The sequence below is a fragment of the Dysidea avara genome, chromosome 4 (assembly GCF_963678975.1).
Source record: "Dysidea avara chromosome 4, odDysAvar1.4, whole genome shotgun sequence".
In the NCBI taxonomy this organism is placed as follows: domain Eukaryota; kingdom Metazoa; phylum Porifera; class Demospongiae; order Dictyoceratida; family Dysideidae; genus Dysidea; species Dysidea avara.
This window is the reverse complement of record NC_089275.1, coordinates 39,765,872-39,785,086: the sequence shown is the minus strand read 5'-3', so window position 1 is coordinate 39,785,086 and position 19,215 is coordinate 39,765,872. Positions and strand designations below refer to the sequence as shown.

The window sequence follows — 19,215 nt, the reverse complement described above, 5'->3', positions numbered from 1 at the left end:
CTGCCTTAATGAGATATACGCCCTGGTACCAGTGCGTATATCATATGTGACTGGATCTGCGAAAACCCGACATAATGGTGCAAGCCTAAGGCCCCTATTTGGTGATTATTAGTTTCTTATCCACCGCCCGCATCCTTCTTAGGCTACCGCATGGTAAGCCATTATTTACTCTGTGCATGCTCAGAAGAACACGTGATACCAAACCGTCATCGATGGCATTTTTTTAATTAATGCTACAGTGCGCCAGGAGTACTGTTGTGATGTTTCCTTGGCAAATTACTGCAGTGGATTCTATTTTCGACTGTTTTTCAAGTCAACTGACACTGTGAAAAAAGCTCAGAATAATAAGGTCTATAACAGTCTTATTATGTTAGTATTGGAATGAAATAGTACAGCATATATTATTAGATTAGGACTTTACTATAACAAGCTTATTGAATACATTTAAGACAGTCATATATTAGAGATTAAATCACTAGTATAGTGCGGTGTATTATCAGACTATACTAAGCCTATTTCAACCATATATTGGCTACTATACTACTGTACTTTTTAACTTTCCTATAATCTGTGGCTACCTTAATTAAATAATTTCTATAATTATATTTGTAATGAATTTAATTCTGTAAATATGTTAAAACCACAATAAGTACAGCTAGTAAATCAATGTCTCCTTGGCCATGGCAGTATCAAATCAATTTTGTCATTTATCAGTCTTTATCCAACTGCAGCAGGTAAGACAGTAAATACAATTCACAAGTTCCATTACAAATTACCTGTATTATCATCACTATGTAGAACTCTATGACAATCTGATAGTCGTCTCCCACAGCTCTAATACAAAGATGGTAAATATAATGTGTATTCTGGATAATCGTTGGACTTACAGTTTGCAACAATAAGAATCTCATAAAACTGAGACCTTGTCTGGAAACCTAGTATTACCATGTAGAACGGCGGCTAGGTCCCACAACTCTATTAAAGATGGTAAATATAATGCGTATACTGAACAATCACTGTACTTACAGTTTGTAACAATCTTTTAAAACTGAGACCGACAATCCATGTACATCTAAGACAAGTCTAATAAGACCAGGTCTTACAACCCTAAATGGAGGCAAACATAATTCATATTCTGGATTATTTGGTGTACTTACAGGTGTTATCAGTGAGTCTAACCAGACATAAAACAGCCATGCACTTAGTATGTGACTTTGTTGGGCTAATGTGTTACGTAAGCTCACAAGAAGCATCTGATACACTGATAACCAAGTCCAAGAATCTTGTAATCACTAAGTACAACTGAAACAAGACTAAATATAATATAATTTGCATACTCTCAGTGAACTTACTTTTGTTAGCAATACGAGCATGGTCAGTGAAATAAGGACAAACAAGACGGAACAGGTTCTTGAAAACACTCAACTCATTTACAGTACCAGAAAAGGTAGCAGCCATCAGCTGTTGATAAAAAGTAGTGAAAAACATAAAGAAATGAGACCGGTTCCCGGAAGAAATGAGACCAGTTTCCACAAACCTAAACGAAGGTAAATATAAATTGTATACTGGACACTCTCGGTGTACTTACTTACAGATGTTAGCAATAAGAAGAATCTCCTAGAACTGAGACCAAGTCTGTAATTCTACCCTACTGAAAAGAGAATGAATAAAAACACAATCAGGCTTAATGCACTTACAGCTGTAAGTAATTAGAAGATGACGTTGATCAACTCCGTGAAAAAAGAACAAAACTGTCCGCATATGGTCACTACCAGATTCTTTAAAGGAAGCAGCTGCCATTGAAGGAAACTAACACTGCAGATGTTGTACACTGCAGAACTAAGAGGTTGTAGAACTAAGAGGTTCGACAAGAAACTGTACCTCTGAAGAGATAATATACAAAATCGTAAGAGCAGACCATGTATACTCTTACCGTTGATGGCTGATGAACTGTGTCCACTCGTCATCCGCCATAAGCTGAGATAACAGGATATACTGAAAACATGTAATACGTACACAGCAACACCAAAGTTGAATCGTTTGCAGGCCATTGTCATACAATACACAATAAACAATTTAATACGGCTAAACCTATCGTACAAGCTATCATTTTAGTCTAATACTTACTCATCTAGAGCTGTTTTTGATTGCTGCCATCGAAGGAATTGTCCACTTGGCCGCGCCACTTCACCACTACAGCCAGCAGGGATGTACAGTTGTGGTCCATAACTATCATCGTGGCTCATTGGACGATAGCGCCGATCGCGCACACTCTCTCCGCGAGATACACCGTCGTATCACTCACATTTACAACCTCTGATACAACAATAGCAACAAAGATGGCGACTTAATTGCACCTAATACGCATGCGCACACCACTGACCCCTTCAATTTTAAACAAGCATTACTACGAACTTTTGCAGGTGTGCTAACTGTGCAAGAAAATCTAGATTTGTATGTCTCTTAGATTGAATAATTAATTTTAGTGGTATTATATGCTTTGCTATATGAAAATGTGTGTGTATGAAATTATCACAACAAACTGAAGCTAGTTAGCTAGCTATAGTGATTAACAGAAGTGTAGCTACTTATTGTAAAATCATCATGACTTTGTTTGGTACAGTAAAAAAAATCTTAAGTCACATGAGATGCTTATAATGAGATGGTGAAGCTAAAAATGAGACAATGAGACCTGATGGTGAAGCTAAAAAGTTATCACATTTAGTTAAGTAAACAAAGCCATACAAGGAATGTGTATTAAACTAAAATATAATCTGTTTCCCATAATATAAGATGGGGTTTATACTAAAGTATAAGATAGTTAGTATAATGCAAGACTATACTGAGATTATTTGTATAGTTTAAGCCATTAGATATACCATCTTATATTCCTCTTTTTTCACAGTGTGAAATCCTGATAGCTCGATAGAGCACGATTGCAACTAAAAACCAATGTTAATTTGTGGGAGGAAAGAAGGAGAATTTGGACAAGGTCTGTACATCAATGAATTAATAATATAATGGCCTAATTGGTAATGCCCCCCCCGCCCGCATCATAATAGATAGAAAGACTGGATAAGAAACTAATAATCACCAAATAGGAGCCTAAATTTTCAGTACAAGCCATTGATTACAATGGGTAAAATATTTGCACAATTGAAAAAAAATTCATAAAAATTTTAATTGCATTGGTCTTTGTGAAGAAAGGGTCCAATGATAAAAACCTGGATATCATATTTTCCTACTCAAGAATAGTAGTTTGAAAATCTTTGTTTCGTTGCAGTAGTAGACTAAAGGATACGTGAGTTATGGGTGTTTGTTTACATTACATCGAAGCGATCGTACACGATCAATCTTTCTTCACTGATTTCATCTTTGTATGTAGTAAACAAAGGTGATAGAAGGAAAAACTTACCCAGTAATGTACTCCCCTATTCATGGTAAACACAATAGTGCAAGTTGCATCTCTGTACTGCATTGTGTTTGTACGTTACAGCAGTTTTTGTAAGAGCCTGTAATTTATTTTCCTAATACTTGCTGTACAAATTGATCTTTCTGTTGTTGCTACTTTGTAGGGCTGTAACTCCAAATGTTCTTGGCATACAAGGCTAAAACTTGGCCAGAGCATACACTTGGCTAAGTAGATTATAAATTTTCAATAATAAAGTATTTAAAAATGCACCATTATGTTGGGTTTTCGCAGATCCGGTCACATAGGTCTTGTTGACTCACTGCAATATGTGATATATGTGACCCAGTCTATAAAAAACCCGCCATCTAAAAGTATCGAGAAATGCCGGTTTTAAGTATTCAGAGTGTTGTAGCTTGTCAATGGTGGTAGCTACACGTACCAAATTTTCACACGTTTTACAACAATTTATTACCTTCCAGGTCATCCACTGAAGAAGTAGTCAAAAGCTAAGTTTCCCGCCATTTTAGATAGTTTTTTTTCCTGAGGTTGGCTGTATCAGACGAGCTCCAAAAGGGGTGGAAGGCGGGTGACCTGGAAGGTGGGAAAGATGCTGTTTAAAAATTGGAGGGGAAGGTTTTGGGATGAATTAGGCCAAGTTATGGGCCATTCAGGTATCAAAACTGGCTAAAATAAAAGGAAAGTCACAACAGATGCATTTATTCAACACCATGGAGCTGTATAGCCACATACAGCCATTCCCAGGCTGATCAGAGCTCCATTAAGGCCCCACACCTGACATACAGATCACCACTGGGCTTGGGAAAAGCAACCAGCAAAAGAAGACCACTCGAGTCCAGCTGATTTTGATTGTGAAATTAAATAGTTTATTCATGTAGCTTTGAGTTCTGGGTGAAAAATCGAATCTGCTGACATGGGCGATAAGACCGGTTTTCCCAGACTGGGTCACATATATGCACTGGCTTTCCTTTGATCTGAGGTGTGAAAGTGGTACATGTACATATATACATTATATTTTAGTATATCAACTATGTATAATTCTAGGACACCAGTTGTATTGGCTCAATTCACAGCCTGATTCTCCTGGTACCAACTATGGACGTTGTGTAGATATATTTGCTCCAGGACAGTGGATAATAAGTGCTTCTCACATGTAAGTGGACAGGTAGTAGTGCAATAATAGTACATACTTCTAGGTTTGAGTACATTGTGCCTTTCAAATTACCTATTATTCTTTCTGGAAATTTTTTTTGTTCAACCATTATTTCCAAAATTATTCCCAAAAATTTCCTGGAATAGTAAAGTCACATGGAAATTTTCTTCTGCAAATGAAAATATAATCACTTGCATGCATAAAAACAATGCATAAAGATTGAGATACCCTAATACAGAGCTAGTCATGTAAAACTTGGGTGACTGTTTTATTAGGGTAAGTGACTTCTCTATTAGAGTATCTCAAACTTTTTTCATGATTTTGCTACCAATGTTTGAGAATGTGCCTTTACAAAATTTTCTGCAATACTACAAGAAAAATAGTTATGTGAATTCTAATTAGTCATTCCTGAAGATCATACTGTTATTCTGGATCTAGTCCTACCCCCTATTATTCCCAAAATTATTTTGGCAGAGTGTACGCATGCCTACATACAGTACTTCCAGAAATATCCAAGGTGACATTGAAGTGGAAAATGTAGAATCTGGCAAATGTGCAGCTGGTTGTATAAAGTCAAGGTTAAATGGAGCAGTTTATCCTGTAGGTGCAATGATGAATTGTTTTTGTTTACATGAATCATCGTTACTAACTCCATGAATGTTCAACATATTCAAACCAAACATGGTGCCAAGATTCACCTTTGGCCATTTTTAGTTGTGACAAATTTCAATTTGATAGCATTTTTACATTTTTGTAAGTGTGGTGAAATGAAAAAGAAAAGAAGCAAACTAGTTTTGAGGGGCTCAAATTTTCGCATGTGGACTACTGAAGGTGGAGAGTACTTCCACAATATTTTATACACCTGTAATCAGAGCTTCATATGCATGATTGTTCTTTCTGCTGAATAGACACTGGAGTGGTGAGGCGGTTTGTTCAAAACAATGTTCTTTACAACTTCCTAGATGTCTTTCGTCATAAACTATACATCACTCTAATCCCAACTCATCAAGCAATCTGTGAAATGTGACCCCATCGTTGTAGCTCAAAGCATGCAGAATCTACAGTACTGTGAACTTTTCAAAAATTTTAAGGGTTGAATCGATCCTTCTATGGTCTCAAAGGGATAATTATATAAAATATTAATTATTAAGAGTATGCCCTTCTCAATAGGTTAGGCATACATCTATAATGCTGGAATAATTTCAGGAATAATAGGAAGTGAAAAGAATCAGAGAATACTCCAGAATGGTTGGGTGATTTCTAGGAATAATTGGTGCAAAAATTCAAGTTTTGCTTGTGGAGTAAATTATAAGTTTTGCTTTCAAATATCTTTTGCTTACACCACTGAAACAGTGCAAGCATTAATGGTTGAAAAGGTCAAGATACTCTAATAAAGCAGTCAACTTTGAGTCTATAATTCTAATATAATTATAGCAGTTACTTATATGAAAACCCTTACTAATATGTTTATGTTTGTCACAAATCTCAAAAATATTTTTGAGAATGACAGATGACTAAAAAGGAATTGCCATAAAGAATAATTGGAAGATTTAGGAGCATAATAGATGTAAGTCTAGAAGTAGAGAAATAATTGCGAGCTTTCACCAGAAACTTTAGTGCGTTTTAGGTCATATGTGTATGGACACTGGCCTTGTGAAACAACTCAGGAAACCTAACAGTGATATCATTACTTGTTCATAATATTGCAAATCCAGTTTTATTAACAAACCAAATCCAATTAACAAACCAAATCCAGTATGTAACCGGATCTGCAAAAACCTGGGATCTGCAAAAACCTGGCATAATGGCACAAGCCTAAATTTTCGATATAAACCATTGATTACAATGGATAAAATAATTATTTTGTGTAATTTGAAAAAATATGTAAAACTTTTAAATGCTTTGTTCTTTGTGAAGAAATGATCTAATGCTAAAAACCTGGACATCATCTTATTTGCCTGCTCAACAGAAGTTTGAAAATCTTTGTTTCGTTGCAGAAGACTAAAGAATATGTGAATGATGGGTGTTTGTTTATGTCACGTCGAAGCAATCATACACGATCAATCTTTCTTCACTGATTTCATCTCTGTATGTGGTGAAGAAAGGTGAAAGATGGAAAACTTACCCAGTAATGACCCCCTATTCATGATGAACATGATAGTGCAAGTTGCAACTCGGTACTTCATTGTGTTCATAAGTTACAGCCAATTTTTAAGTGCCTGTAATTTATTTTGTACAAATAGATTTTTCTGTTGTTGCTACTTTGTAGAGTTGTAACTTCAAAGCTGTTGGCATAAAAGGCCGAAACAATATTGTTCAGCCTAACAGGTTCCTTTTGGCATACCATAGTATGTACAATGCATGCATCATACCTTTGTCCCTGTTATGCCCCATATCTCCTCACCGACAGCTCAAAAATGTATATTTGCAGTATAGCACATGATGGCTTCCCTATACATTTGTATTGGAGATCATCTGTAGCTAACCTTCTACAGTAGCTACCAGGAATAGCAATTCTCTTTGAATTGGTCAAACACATTATGAAAACGGAGTGCACTCTTGGGGGCTTTTATTATACGAAAACAAAATAAACAGACTATAAAATAGTGAGAAGATATTTAAGTGTTTTATTTGTGGTATGAAGCAATTTCCCCATTGCAGTATTCATTAAAATGAAAAATTCACATGCTGTTTTATTGAATAAATAGGTTCTTAAATATCATGTGATACACAATATCACCTTTTAATACCTTAATTGTGTAGTTATACCATGTGTATGGCTACAAGGAATTTTGCTGGGCATTCACCCTTTTGTTTTATATACTGGTATTTGATAATTAATTTTGGTTTTAAAAGCATGAGCTAATAACCCTCAGAACATTATTATGCTTCAACACACAATGTTAGAAGTAACAAATGTGGGTTTGAGTTTTTATTTTTACTCACTAAATTAAGGATACTAACTACAGTAAATAAGTTACTATATTACATGATAAATAAACTACCTAGGACTATAAGTTACTAATCTATTTTCAAAGTAGCAATCTTCTTCCATGGTCTGCTCAATGACTAACATGTGATGTGTAGAAATATGTTTTCACACATCACCCAAACAACTATTTAGTGATCATCAATCATGTAGAATAGTTTATTTGCTTGTCATAATTTTTCAACTACACTCAGTCAGGCTAAGAAACTAATACTGAATCCCACAATGAACTGCTGCATGTCACTAAAGATAATGAGTCAAAGTGTATCATATCTTTGAACTGGTTGGGTATCAAAGTCATGAGTAAACCGCATTCCATAATATTGCCTTGGTAATGTGCGAGTTAAATCTCAAGTGGTGCCTTTGAGTGCTCATGCTAAAAGTGGTATATAGAAAGATGAAAATGGATACACACATTTGTAAGGAAGAAACCTGAGAACTTCAATTAAATATCAAGCTGTTAATACAAGCTTTGGAGCAGTAATTTAATTACTCCACATGCTTTTACTTCAAAGTTGTGTTATTTATCATTTCTGCAGGAGTTGTACTGGTCGTGTATCAATGAGTGGTACTTCCATGGCTTGCTCAATGACTGCAGGAGTTGTTGCTCTATTACTACAGAGATTTCCAAGTTACACTCCTGCTCAGATTAAACGTCAATTACAAGAAGAAGCTACACAAGGTGCTATCAACATGAGAACATATCAAGGGACCTTTCTACAAACAATAGTACAAGCAGAGACTCCAAACTTACTTATTTATACAGGAAAAGCCAGGCGATGTGGTATGCAAGTTAAGTGTGTTTACAAACATTAATATACCAATTTTGTATTTTGACAGATCAAGAAAATGATCCACCCACAACTTATGGATCACCAGGTACTACACCAGCAACATCAGCTCCAGTAACACCTGCACCTATACCAGGTTGGTATGGTTTTGTGCATATACTGTTCTGCAACTAGGCTTTTGATTTAATGTACTGTATCTACTAATGCCAATTTAGTGCATTGTATCTTTTTCAAGGTTGCTATTTCAATGATGTATTTTATGAGCATAACAGTAGAATATCTCAGAGCTGCTCATCAAGCTGCATTTGCAAACGAGGCACATGGAGATGTCAAACAAGAGACTGTTACACTGATTACTGCCAAGCTTATTCCTATGGCCACTACAGAACTTTTGATGGTAGCCAGTACACTTATCTTGGAAGCTGTGAATATGTACTAGCAAAACCATGTGACAATGATGACTTCATTATAACTGTCACTCGAAGAGCTCTTGACTCAAACAGTGTATTGATTGACAGGGTCACTGTAACAGTTCCAAGTCAGAACCTTGTAATTGCGTTGAGGGGAGGTGACAATCAGGTAACAATTAATGGCAGGAACTTTGCAGCATTTGATGGTAACAATGTGTCCATTGGAGAAGTTAAAGTAGAATGGATTGGTAGCTATCCACATGTTACCTTTGAAGACAGAGACTTAGACGTCTTTTGGGATGATGCTGGTAGTGTCCAAGTTTCAGCTAGTAACAGTTTAAGGCAACAGTTGTGTGGCTTGTGTGGTTTTTATAATGGAAATGATTCTGATGATTATCGTATGAGAGATGGAACCACAGGCTCTGGTGTTAAGAGGTTTGCTAGATCTTGGCTGACTGAAGAAAGTTCAGGAGGTTGCAGAGATAGAAGGTTGAACAACACTTGCAGTGAAAGACATATGAATAGAGCACAAAGAGAATGTGCCATGTTGAACAATGATCCCTTTGATTCTTGTCGTTCTACTGTTGATCCTAAAGTCTACATTGAAAACTGTGAATCTGATTATTGTACATGTGTTAGGACACGTAACAGAGACACTTGTTCTTGTAATGTGATGGCTAACTATGCCAGAGCATGTGCCAAAGCTGGAGTTGATGTGAGCACTTGGAGAGATGTGACTGGATGTTGTAAGTTCACATACGTAGGGTGTTTTTATGGTTCCGCCTATAAAGTTTCTGTTTATGATATCAAGTATCAAACATACGGAAATATACTCATGACAAAACTTTGTGGAATTTCATGAGAACTAAGACCATGCAAATACAGTGGATCCTTAGCTATCCTAATACCTTTGTTTCTAGGGTCAAGCAATTGAATTTATTTGGATAAATAAAATTCAGTGACTTTTAATACTTTTATAGAAATGTACATTTGTGACCTGCTGAACAAAAACCAGCTGTTTTCGCAAATTCCTCAAATTCAATTTTATTGCTTCTCTGTTATCTATAGTAACAAAAGAGTGGGCACCCAAAGTTTCAGCCTTTTGTCTTGGAGTTATAGCAATAGACAGTTGGGACATGAATAAACTTGATTTGTACAGCAACAATACGGCAAATAAATTACAGATGCTTACTTAGTCGATCATAACTTATGACTGAAACAAGCTACGAAGATGGGATTAGGCTCAGTTTGTTCACCATGAACTGGCACATCGATCAAGGTATAGTTTTTTTTCCCTATGCAGTTCCGTGTGGACAAAGAAGAGGACCATGTCAACAATTAAATTACAATGACAAATTTTGTATCATACATAAGCATCCATAACGCACAAACCATACGCTGTACAAACACGAAACAAAGATTTACTTACTCCCAATGAACAGGAGCATCTGGTGGTGTATAGGTTTTATTGATTTGAACTTTGTTTCAGTACATAACAAAGTGATTAATATGTGTGTAAACTTTTTATGTAGCACGCATATTTTTACCCAGATGATTTCAATACGTTTTAATAGCAAAATATATAGAATTTTGTGAAAATGGTCGGTTTTCGCTCAGTGGGTCACATTTACTTTTTATTGAAAGTATGCTAACAGTAATACTCTCTAGTTGAACAGTAGGTCCCAGCCAATTATGCCAGCATAATTTAACACACAATAGGTAACCAAAAGCATCAAACATAATACCAGCATTCTGGGCACAATTTTCAAAAGAAAAAAGAATAAATGTGCAATGGGTGTTCCAAAATAATGTACACAATATTATTGCTGAATATACAAAATGAACTGTTTCTTGGGTAATTATTCACACTTTAGAAAGAAAATGCCCCTATCAATGTTAAGCCCTACCCCCCCTCTCCAAGTACGGGCGACATCGGGTTTTAGGAAGAGATTTGAACTTTAAAATGTGCCCCAGGGTTGGGAATTTGATCAAGCACTGAAAAGCTCTGACTTTTAGCATGTGATAAAACCACAGCTCCATGTCAAATCCCTTCTTATCCCCACACTATATACGTAGTGGGGTATATAATCTAGCAATTTATCCCCAGGGTGGGGAATTTGACTTTCTAGCAGGTCAAATCCCTACTATATTCCCACCCTCCCCGTACTACTGGGGTGGGTGGGGCTTAACATTGATAGGTGCATAATAGAGCACTCACTTACTCTAATACAGCAGTCAGGAAATACTGATATACTCTAATAAACCAGTCAGTTCTGTATAATTTTTATTATGAAAGTATAACTCCGAGGATGAAGGTATTGATTTTTGAGCTTTGCTTAAATACGTAGGTAAAATTGATCTACTGAACAGTCACTTTTGATAAGTGAGGTTCTAATAACTGAGGATGCACTGTGTATATCAAAAGCCACTGTTTCTAAGAAACTCGACTACCTTTGATGGTGTTTTCTTGACTAACTTACATTAAAACAGCAGAAGATTGTTGCTACTGTCTGGACTACTGCTATAGAGCCTGTGATGCAATAATAAGTGTTCTCATTAAATAACCTCAAATAACAGTTTCTAGCTGATCTACCTACTGCCCTATAATGACAGTGTCTGTGAGCTCAACCCCTACTCACTGCTGTAATTGAAGAATATACACTTAAATCTAAAAGGGTACATGATCTACTAAAATAACTATATGTGACCTACTGAGAAAAACCTGACTTAGAAAATGGTTGCATAATATGCTTAGATCTTTGGAGGATAATGAGGTCTTAAAAATCCACAAAGAGACCTGCTAGCAGGTTCTTAAAATGGTTAGAAACCTGCTAGCAGAAAGACCTCAAGCATCACAAATCTCACTTTCGATCATTGATTTGCAATGCTCCCTCCAAGCATATTCAGGCTGATAGCTTGCAGTGGGTAACCAGTCACCCAGGCCAACACGTGGTTAACCACTCTATTCATTTTATAGGCATGCCTAAAAGAATTCAATTATGGGAGGTATAATTTAACATTGTACATGCATTTGTTACGATGAATGGAGAAGTCCAGAAATATTACGGAAAATTCTGTTTAGTGCCCATCTGTTTCTAGAGTGTTTTAAGACTTTTTTGTCATATTAAACTATGGATGGACTTTACTAAGACCAGCTTCCTTGTAGAAACGCTATTTTGCGCTACGTGTAGTGTGGGTATGGTCCATATTCAAAACTGCGCTGTACTACTGTGGCACCACTGAAGGCACAACTTGTGACAACTCATTCCCATTGTATAAATCCACACAAGCTGCTTCTTCAACACACACATTCTTTACACTGTTGTGATGCCATAGCACTGTCTAAAACTAACCTGGCTAAAACTAACCTGGCTTGACATTATTGATTAGTGCCTGACTGCTGTTTCCCAGCTGTGCCAGATCCAAGTCTAACTTGTGAAAGGAAGCTGTGCAAGCTTGATTTTTCAACACTTCGACAAAAGCACGTTCAGTCTTTCGTGATTATTTTATCATTATGTGACAATTTCAGTACGACATACCATATAACCCAATCCTACAATGACTCCACCTATATGCCGATATAAAATGCATACATTTTCTAAGTTGGTTAGAGACCACGCCCTTGGATCTTTGTTGATTTTAAAAACCGAGTGAAGCAAGGTTTTTAAAATCCACGAAGATCTGAGGGAGTGGTCTCTAACCTACGCTTGTTTGCATTTTCCTCAAACTTCGTTTTATGACTTTCTTGCTGTCTAGAGAAAAAAAACAATGGGCTGGTTTCAGCCTTATCTGGTAAGCGCTTTCAGTGTTATAGCAAGAGACAACAAGAAAAGCAAAGCAATTGATTTGTACAGTACCTAGACAGGAAAAAAGTTACAGGCATTGTTTAATCGATTGTGTGTCTCACATGCACAGACTACAGAGTTGGGACTTGTGTTATGCTATTCACCATGAACTGGGAAATTCATCAAAGCATAGTTTTTGGCATAAATACACCCATACTATTAAGCAAGAAGGTTGCTCAAGCTTAGAAACAGCAATGATAAACTTATGTTTTACCACAATGTAACCGAACAAGTTGTGCCTTCAGTGGCACCACAGTAGTATGGCACGGTTTCGAATGTGGATCACACCCACATTATGGAAACGAAACAAAGATATTCTTACTCTCCATGAAGAGGAGACTGGTATATTAGATATTTCAATTTGAGTCTTCTTTCACTGTTTACTGAATTGATTAAAATGTGTGTAAAATTATATATGGAGCACACGTATGTATTCTATGACATTTATCTCAAACAAAAAACTGAATAAATATGTACAAATGTCGGGTGTTTGCTCAGTGGGTCACAAAGGTATATACTACAATATAAACAACCAAACTGTATGATAAGTGGACACAAAGTGAGAACATCTACATAATTTAGGTAGTACTCTGTTCAGATCCATGTAAATATCTTTAAACTGAAGTTGAAAACTACGTCATCTTTATAATCGAACATACCATTTATGTGTTTGTGGTTATAGTTTAGTCACAAACCTGAGTAGCCATACATATTGTCTACCACAATAGTGCTGATACGTGCAGTTTCCTGAATTAAGTTACATACAAATTATGCATATGTAAGTTTCCATACCTCTTTGTTCTATACTGTAGCTGATGACTGTGTTGGAGGTCGAGTATACAAGGAATGTGGTACACTCTGTCAGATAACATGTGACAATTATGAGTCACCACCATCTTGTTCACCTGATTGTACTCCAACTTGTGTTTGTCCTGAAGGAGAAGTATTAAGGAATGGTCAATGCATTGAGACAGATCAGTGTGATGGTAAGTGTAAGTCATATTCATGTATATGTTATTGCATAGTAAAAAAGTTTGGCGAAAACCCAATGTTGCAAAATTGACGAAAAAACGGGGCTCCACGTGAATTTTTTTAGCTACCACGTACTGCATCTCTCAAATACAACATCACTACACGCAAGTGCAAGTAATTAAACAGCTTGCCAATTAAGGGGCGTGGCAGCCATTTCAATCGCGAGTTATTATCCTTCGCATTGAGGGATGACGACTCATGATGGAAGTGGTTGTCACACCCCTTAATTAGTAAGTCTTTTAATCGCTTGCACTTTTGTTACATTTCAGTGGTAGCTACCGTACAAGTGTGAGCATCGTTAACTGATTCTTGTAATGTCGAGAGCAATGTTTGGATTTTCGTGAACTCTTGTGGGACAATGAACCTCCCAGACAATCGAAGGGAACGCTTGAAAATACCCACAATACCTGTCATGATACTTCGATACCCATCCTTTTAACATGGCTAATCTGTTCATGTGATTGCTAAAAACAATTGGCGGATAAAACTTTGGTAATTGTGATGCTATTCGCCAAAGTTTTTTACTATACAGTCGGTAATGCACGTCTAATACAGGAGTACAGCCAGACTTGGTAATGCCAGGGCCTAGCTACAGGACACTATCAAATAGTATGGTAGTACTGTATTTTAGGGATCATGGAGGTTTGGGTTTTTCTGGCCAAAACATCACCCTAACACCAGCTTCACAATACCATCCTGGTGCCTTGGCAGTGTTGGTTAGGTATAACCAAGCCCAAAAGTGCCTTCTGTGCAACCCTAAATGCTTCCAATAGATTGCTGCAAAATTTTAATTATTTTCAATGAAATTTTCTACTACCTGACAGGCACGTGTAACTCAATAACAACTAAGGCTAAAAGCTTGATTTTTCACTGTTCATCCCATGATGTGTCATTTGGCATACTGCAGTGCATACAATGCATGCATCATGGACTTACCTTTGTCCTCCTTTGTGTCCCATGCTGATAATCCTAGGTGTCGATTCCTGGTAGCTCAATGCATGGCTCCCGTACATTTGTAAATGGGTATCATCCATATTTTCTGTGGTGACTGGATTGATTGCAGAGGTGCTCACTGTTCTTCATTTGTAATGCTGTGTGACAGACTGAAAGCGAAGCATAATGGCCAAAACGTTCAGGTCTAGTTGGGGCACACAAATTGTCCGTATTATAGTGTTGCATCAACAATCGGTTCAATCATCGGTATCAGGCCGATATTGGTTACTAGCCGATTAATCGGGTTTGATTAAATCAAAGCCGATTTTAATCTCCACTGCACTGTGTAGTATAATAATGTGGGGGAGGCTAAACATAAGGTATTTGGTATTTAATTAAGTTGTGTGTTGATGGTTTAGCAGTGACTACAAGTCATGCCCATAATAAACTGTCAAGTTTTAGGCCATGCCAAACAGTAAACTGAGGTTTTAGGTTTCTATGTAGTACTGGTCACTTGTCTCAGCTGTATAGCAAAATGTACTTGAAACCTGTTTACCGTGAGTAACTTTTACTTGTGGTATACATCTAACTTTATATTGTAGCTTTATAACTTTATATCCGTATACTTCGCAGTGACTGGATTGATTGCAGAGGCACTTCTCCTACTGTTCTTTGTTTGTAGTGATGTGTAACGGGCTGAACATAGCTGAAAACAAAGCAAAAATGGCCACCTCACTTTTGAGTTAGTAATTGGTAGCTGGGGCACGCATTCAGACGAAAAAATTAACTCTGGTACCATCCTTTCTTTTGATGTGGTATGCATGGGTTCACCAGTCACAATAATCAATGTTACAAAAAAAGCAAACAAACAAGTGTAAAGAAAAATTAGGAATTTTAAGTTCGATTAAGGATCATAGAAAAAAGTAGGGAAACAAGGAAGGTCGCCTACACCTGCAGATATATTGTACTAGTGAACATTTAATCCCTAATTCAGTCTTCCCAAGACTTCTTTAGTACAGCATATCTGCAGGTGTAGGCGACCTCCTTTGTTTCCCTACTTTTTTTCTCTATGATCCTAATCGAACTTAAAATTCCTAATACTTGTAGCTAGTTAATACAGGGAAGGTGTACACTAGCATGTTTCAACCTATGGGGTTCTGGGGGCATGCCTCCCTGGAAATTTTGAACATTTGGCCTTTATCTCTGAAATTAAACCTGAGAGTAATTTCAGCAGTTTACAATTAGATTATGGAATGGTTTATCCAGCAGTGCTGTATAATCACCTAACATTAACTTATTTAAGCAACATATTCAACATATTAATTTTAGCTAAGTAATTAATTGATTGTTGTACTATGTATATGCTCCGTATGGAGATTTCTGTACAGTAAAAACTACAGTTTATCAATTAATATTTATTTTGACCACTCTATTAGGGTAAATCAATCTTCAATTATATGGTACACTTTCTGCTAAATACATACCACCTAGGAAAAAAATTTAGCGTCTCTGAAATTGAATGTGAGGCTAATTTTACAGCTTTAGCTATACTATTGCTGGATGCCTGACTGCTGTATTAGGTTGACTGTTCTATTAAAGTATCTCAATTTTTGTTGTTATATAGTGTACAATTATTGATGCCCGAGCCTAGGCCCGGGTTCTGGCTATGCCCCTGGTCTAATAAAAAATGATTGTGAAAGTAAGATTCAGATGAAAGGGGTATTTCATAATGGTGGTAACATACCATTGCAATACCTGTCTGCAAGATAAAAGTATTAGCTAATGGTAAAGATACTGTACAGTACTCTCTAAAAGCATTAACACTAATGTATGTGTTTTTTACACAGTTCCACCTCCTTGTAAGGGGATTGCTTTACCATCCAGCACTCCATTTTTCTTTGAGCGATTTTATCTTCCAGAACTCACTGAGTTTATCACAGATGGAAAGCAGCGAAACAGAATTCCTTGTTTTGTCAATGTCTACAGCGATAGTACTGATTTCTTGTTTTCAATGATTTTCTGCAGTGTTCCAGATGTTTCAAAATATAAAATTTTAGAAGGAGTTTCTGAAAGACAACTAAAGAGAATGGCTAAACAGTTTAAGAGATGCCGAGTCATTGTTTGTGTTTCATATTATGTTGGTAATAGGCTACGTTATGTTGCTGTCTTTGAGTGTTTATCTAGGAGACAGTTTAGGGCACAAAGGACAGAGTATTTACTTAATGTCCCTTATGATGAATATCAGCAAAGACTACTTAAATTTCAAGAAGAGGATATACGAGTATACCGGCGTAACATTTACTTGGATGGCCAAGATCTATTTGTCAATGCCATCTTTAGACAAGCTGACTATGGAGTCTCCCTCCGTGATGGGATTGATCTGAGGGGCTTAGTTCAGCTGATAGACAGAAATAAAGAACGTGGGTTTTTTCTTGCTGATGGGAATGCTCGTCTAGATGGAGGACAAGTCATATACTCAGTTGTATTCACAACAGAGAGATTTGGTAACTGTGACTACAGAGTGGAATACAATCTTGATGCCTTGCAGTTGTTTAACAGAGAGCAGCAATATGCCAGAGATGGTTGCCACATCACTACCATCATCCCTAACACAGGAAATCTCACTCCTCAATATATTGCTGTCTTCTGGTGTACCGACTAAGAACAGAATGCATTAATTTTGGAAAACATTGTTTAATATTTAATTGTATATACCTATAACATACAGATGACACATGTGCAATGTTGTGCGTACACTGTATGCACTTTATTTTGTTGACCAGTTTCAATAATATGTGCTGTATACCATCATGATCACCACTGGACTCTGTCATGCAAGTTGAATGCAGAGGTATGTATACCTTGTCACCATTTTAAAATCGTATACAACAAAAACTAATTTGGCTGTTAATTATTTTGGTAGACATTGCATGTAAAGCAGCTAGTTAGCTGCATGGTGAACAAAGAAAAATATTTTTCTAAACTACATTATACACAGAGCCCTAAATTACAATTTAAATTGTTCTGACAATAATATTATGTCTGAATGTATGCCTAAATGTTCAGACATTTCAACTTTTAGTCTGACATCAATGTAGTACTGAAATAAGTAATAACTATAAAGTGACAGACAAGTGTCAAAAATTAAGTGAACCACAAAACCAATACAATACAAAACAAAATCTTTCAAATTATCGTTATGAAACTATATGGAGTTCATAGTTAGCTATAATCTGTTTATGATCTTCATTTTTGAAAGTTTTCACGGTATTGAATTAATAATAATAATAGGCATTCCAGTATCCGAGATTTTTTAATAAAAAATTTCTCCGTATATTCCCCAATAGAACCATGGCACAAAACAACTCGGATTTAACTTTGGATTGCTCCATAGTCCGAGCTCCAATGAGGATGAAAATTGCTATGGGGTTTGTCCACACGCTGATCATCATGAAAATCTTAGTTTTGTCGTGCGCGTTACATATAAGTATGTTTTGTGTTGTTTTGTAATGTTTTCAAGCCTTGTAATGTATGTAGAATACGTTAAAAATGTAGTGTCAGGTGGAAGGTAGTCACTGGTGCTTACTTTAAAGTGCATAGTTACTTCACTCAGGTTAGCGATTTTCAGCTCCAGAGTAATTTTCTGATGGCTGTGTCATCAGCTCAAAAATACAAACCACTTCAAAGTCGACATAACAATGCTGTAATTGAAACCACAACTCCACCTTAGGTATTGTTGCATCATTGTGGCACCTCCACTTTGGGCGTCTGGATTCAGTGGAATGGAATGGTGGAATGGAACGGTACTTTGGTAATTTCAATTGGTGGTCACCTCTTTATAAAGACCACCTTCTAACAAAGGCCACCTCTTTATAAAGACCGTTTTACTTTAATGTTTAAAATGCTGCTATCTTGTTGTTTTAGAGTGTATCCCCATAGAATGGTCTTATTGACCAGTTGTGCGCCACATGCCTAGAAAAATCAGAGTGATATCTGATTTGTAATACAGCAGTATACCCCATGCAAAAACAGTTTGGCTGTATAAAGTGACGTCCCCATCAAACTAAAAGTAACTGACAACTATAGGAGCTATTATTTGGTGAGGCCAAGAAATACTGACAAATAACTTGCTATAATTTATAAAAATTTGGTCCATCATCATTCACTTGTACAGTCTTGCTGCATTCCTAATTAATTCCCTGTAACACTAATTGGCTAGTAATTTTATTATTATTAGCACTTTACAGTGACCAGCGCTGAAGGTCTCACAGCAACATGTGCTGCAGCCTTAGGATTACTTAACCTAATTCAAGGACTTAGAACTAGCTGCCTTTTTTCTCCTCTACAACACCGGACTATTGAAAAAGGTACCAATTTACTAGCCAATTAGATTTACAGGGAATTAATTAGGAATACAGTCAGACTGCACAAGTCAATGATAAAGGACAAAGATTACTGTAAATTATACTTAGTTGCCAGTATAATATTGACATTCATTTCTAGATATTAGCTCCTTTAGTTGCCAGTTGCTTTTAGTTTCGTGGACACATATTTTTTGTATAGCCAAGCTGTTTTTTGTATGGGGTATATAGCTATTACTGTATTGTATCATAATCAGATATCACTGGCTTT

At 36.5% G+C, this 19,215-nt stretch overlaps 1 protein-coding gene and 1 long non-coding RNA gene across 5 annotated transcripts in view; one reads left to right on the top strand and one right to left on the bottom strand.

Moving 5' to 3' along the window:
- LOC136253853 (uncharacterized) overlaps nt 1–17,386 on the top strand; it is a 69,625-nt gene extending 52,239 nt beyond the window's left edge. The window contains exons 5-10 of the mRNA XM_066046514.1: nt 4,475–4,583; nt 8,112–8,356; nt 8,413–8,499; nt 8,599–9,519; nt 13,431–13,604; nt 16,431–17,386. Of these exons, the coding sequence (XP_065902586.1) occupies nt 4,475–4,583; nt 8,112–8,356; nt 8,413–8,499; nt 8,599–9,519; nt 13,431–13,604; nt 16,431–17,245 (2,351 nt within the window). The 3' untranslated portion in view covers nt 17,246–17,386. The remainder of the gene's footprint in view (nt 1–4,474; nt 4,584–8,111; nt 8,357–8,412; nt 8,500–8,598; nt 9,520–13,430; nt 13,605–16,430) is intronic.
- LOC136253983 (uncharacterized) lies at nt 592–1,821 on the bottom strand. Of its 4 annotated transcripts, none has more exons than XR_010700231.1 (8): nt 1,698–1,821; nt 1,589–1,648; nt 1,353–1,537; nt 1,158–1,313; nt 1,027–1,107; nt 888–975; nt 777–834; nt 592–725 (listed from the first exon to the last, which is right to left on the bottom strand). It is a non-coding gene; the product is annotated as an uncharacterized lncRNA (long non-coding RNA). The 4 variants fall into 4 exon arrangements; XR_010700229.1 differs by having other exon boundaries at nt 1,158–1,302; XR_010700230.1 differs by having other exon boundaries at nt 1,158–1,302; nt 1,593–1,648.
- Nucleotides 17,387–19,215: the final 1,829 nt, after the last annotated feature.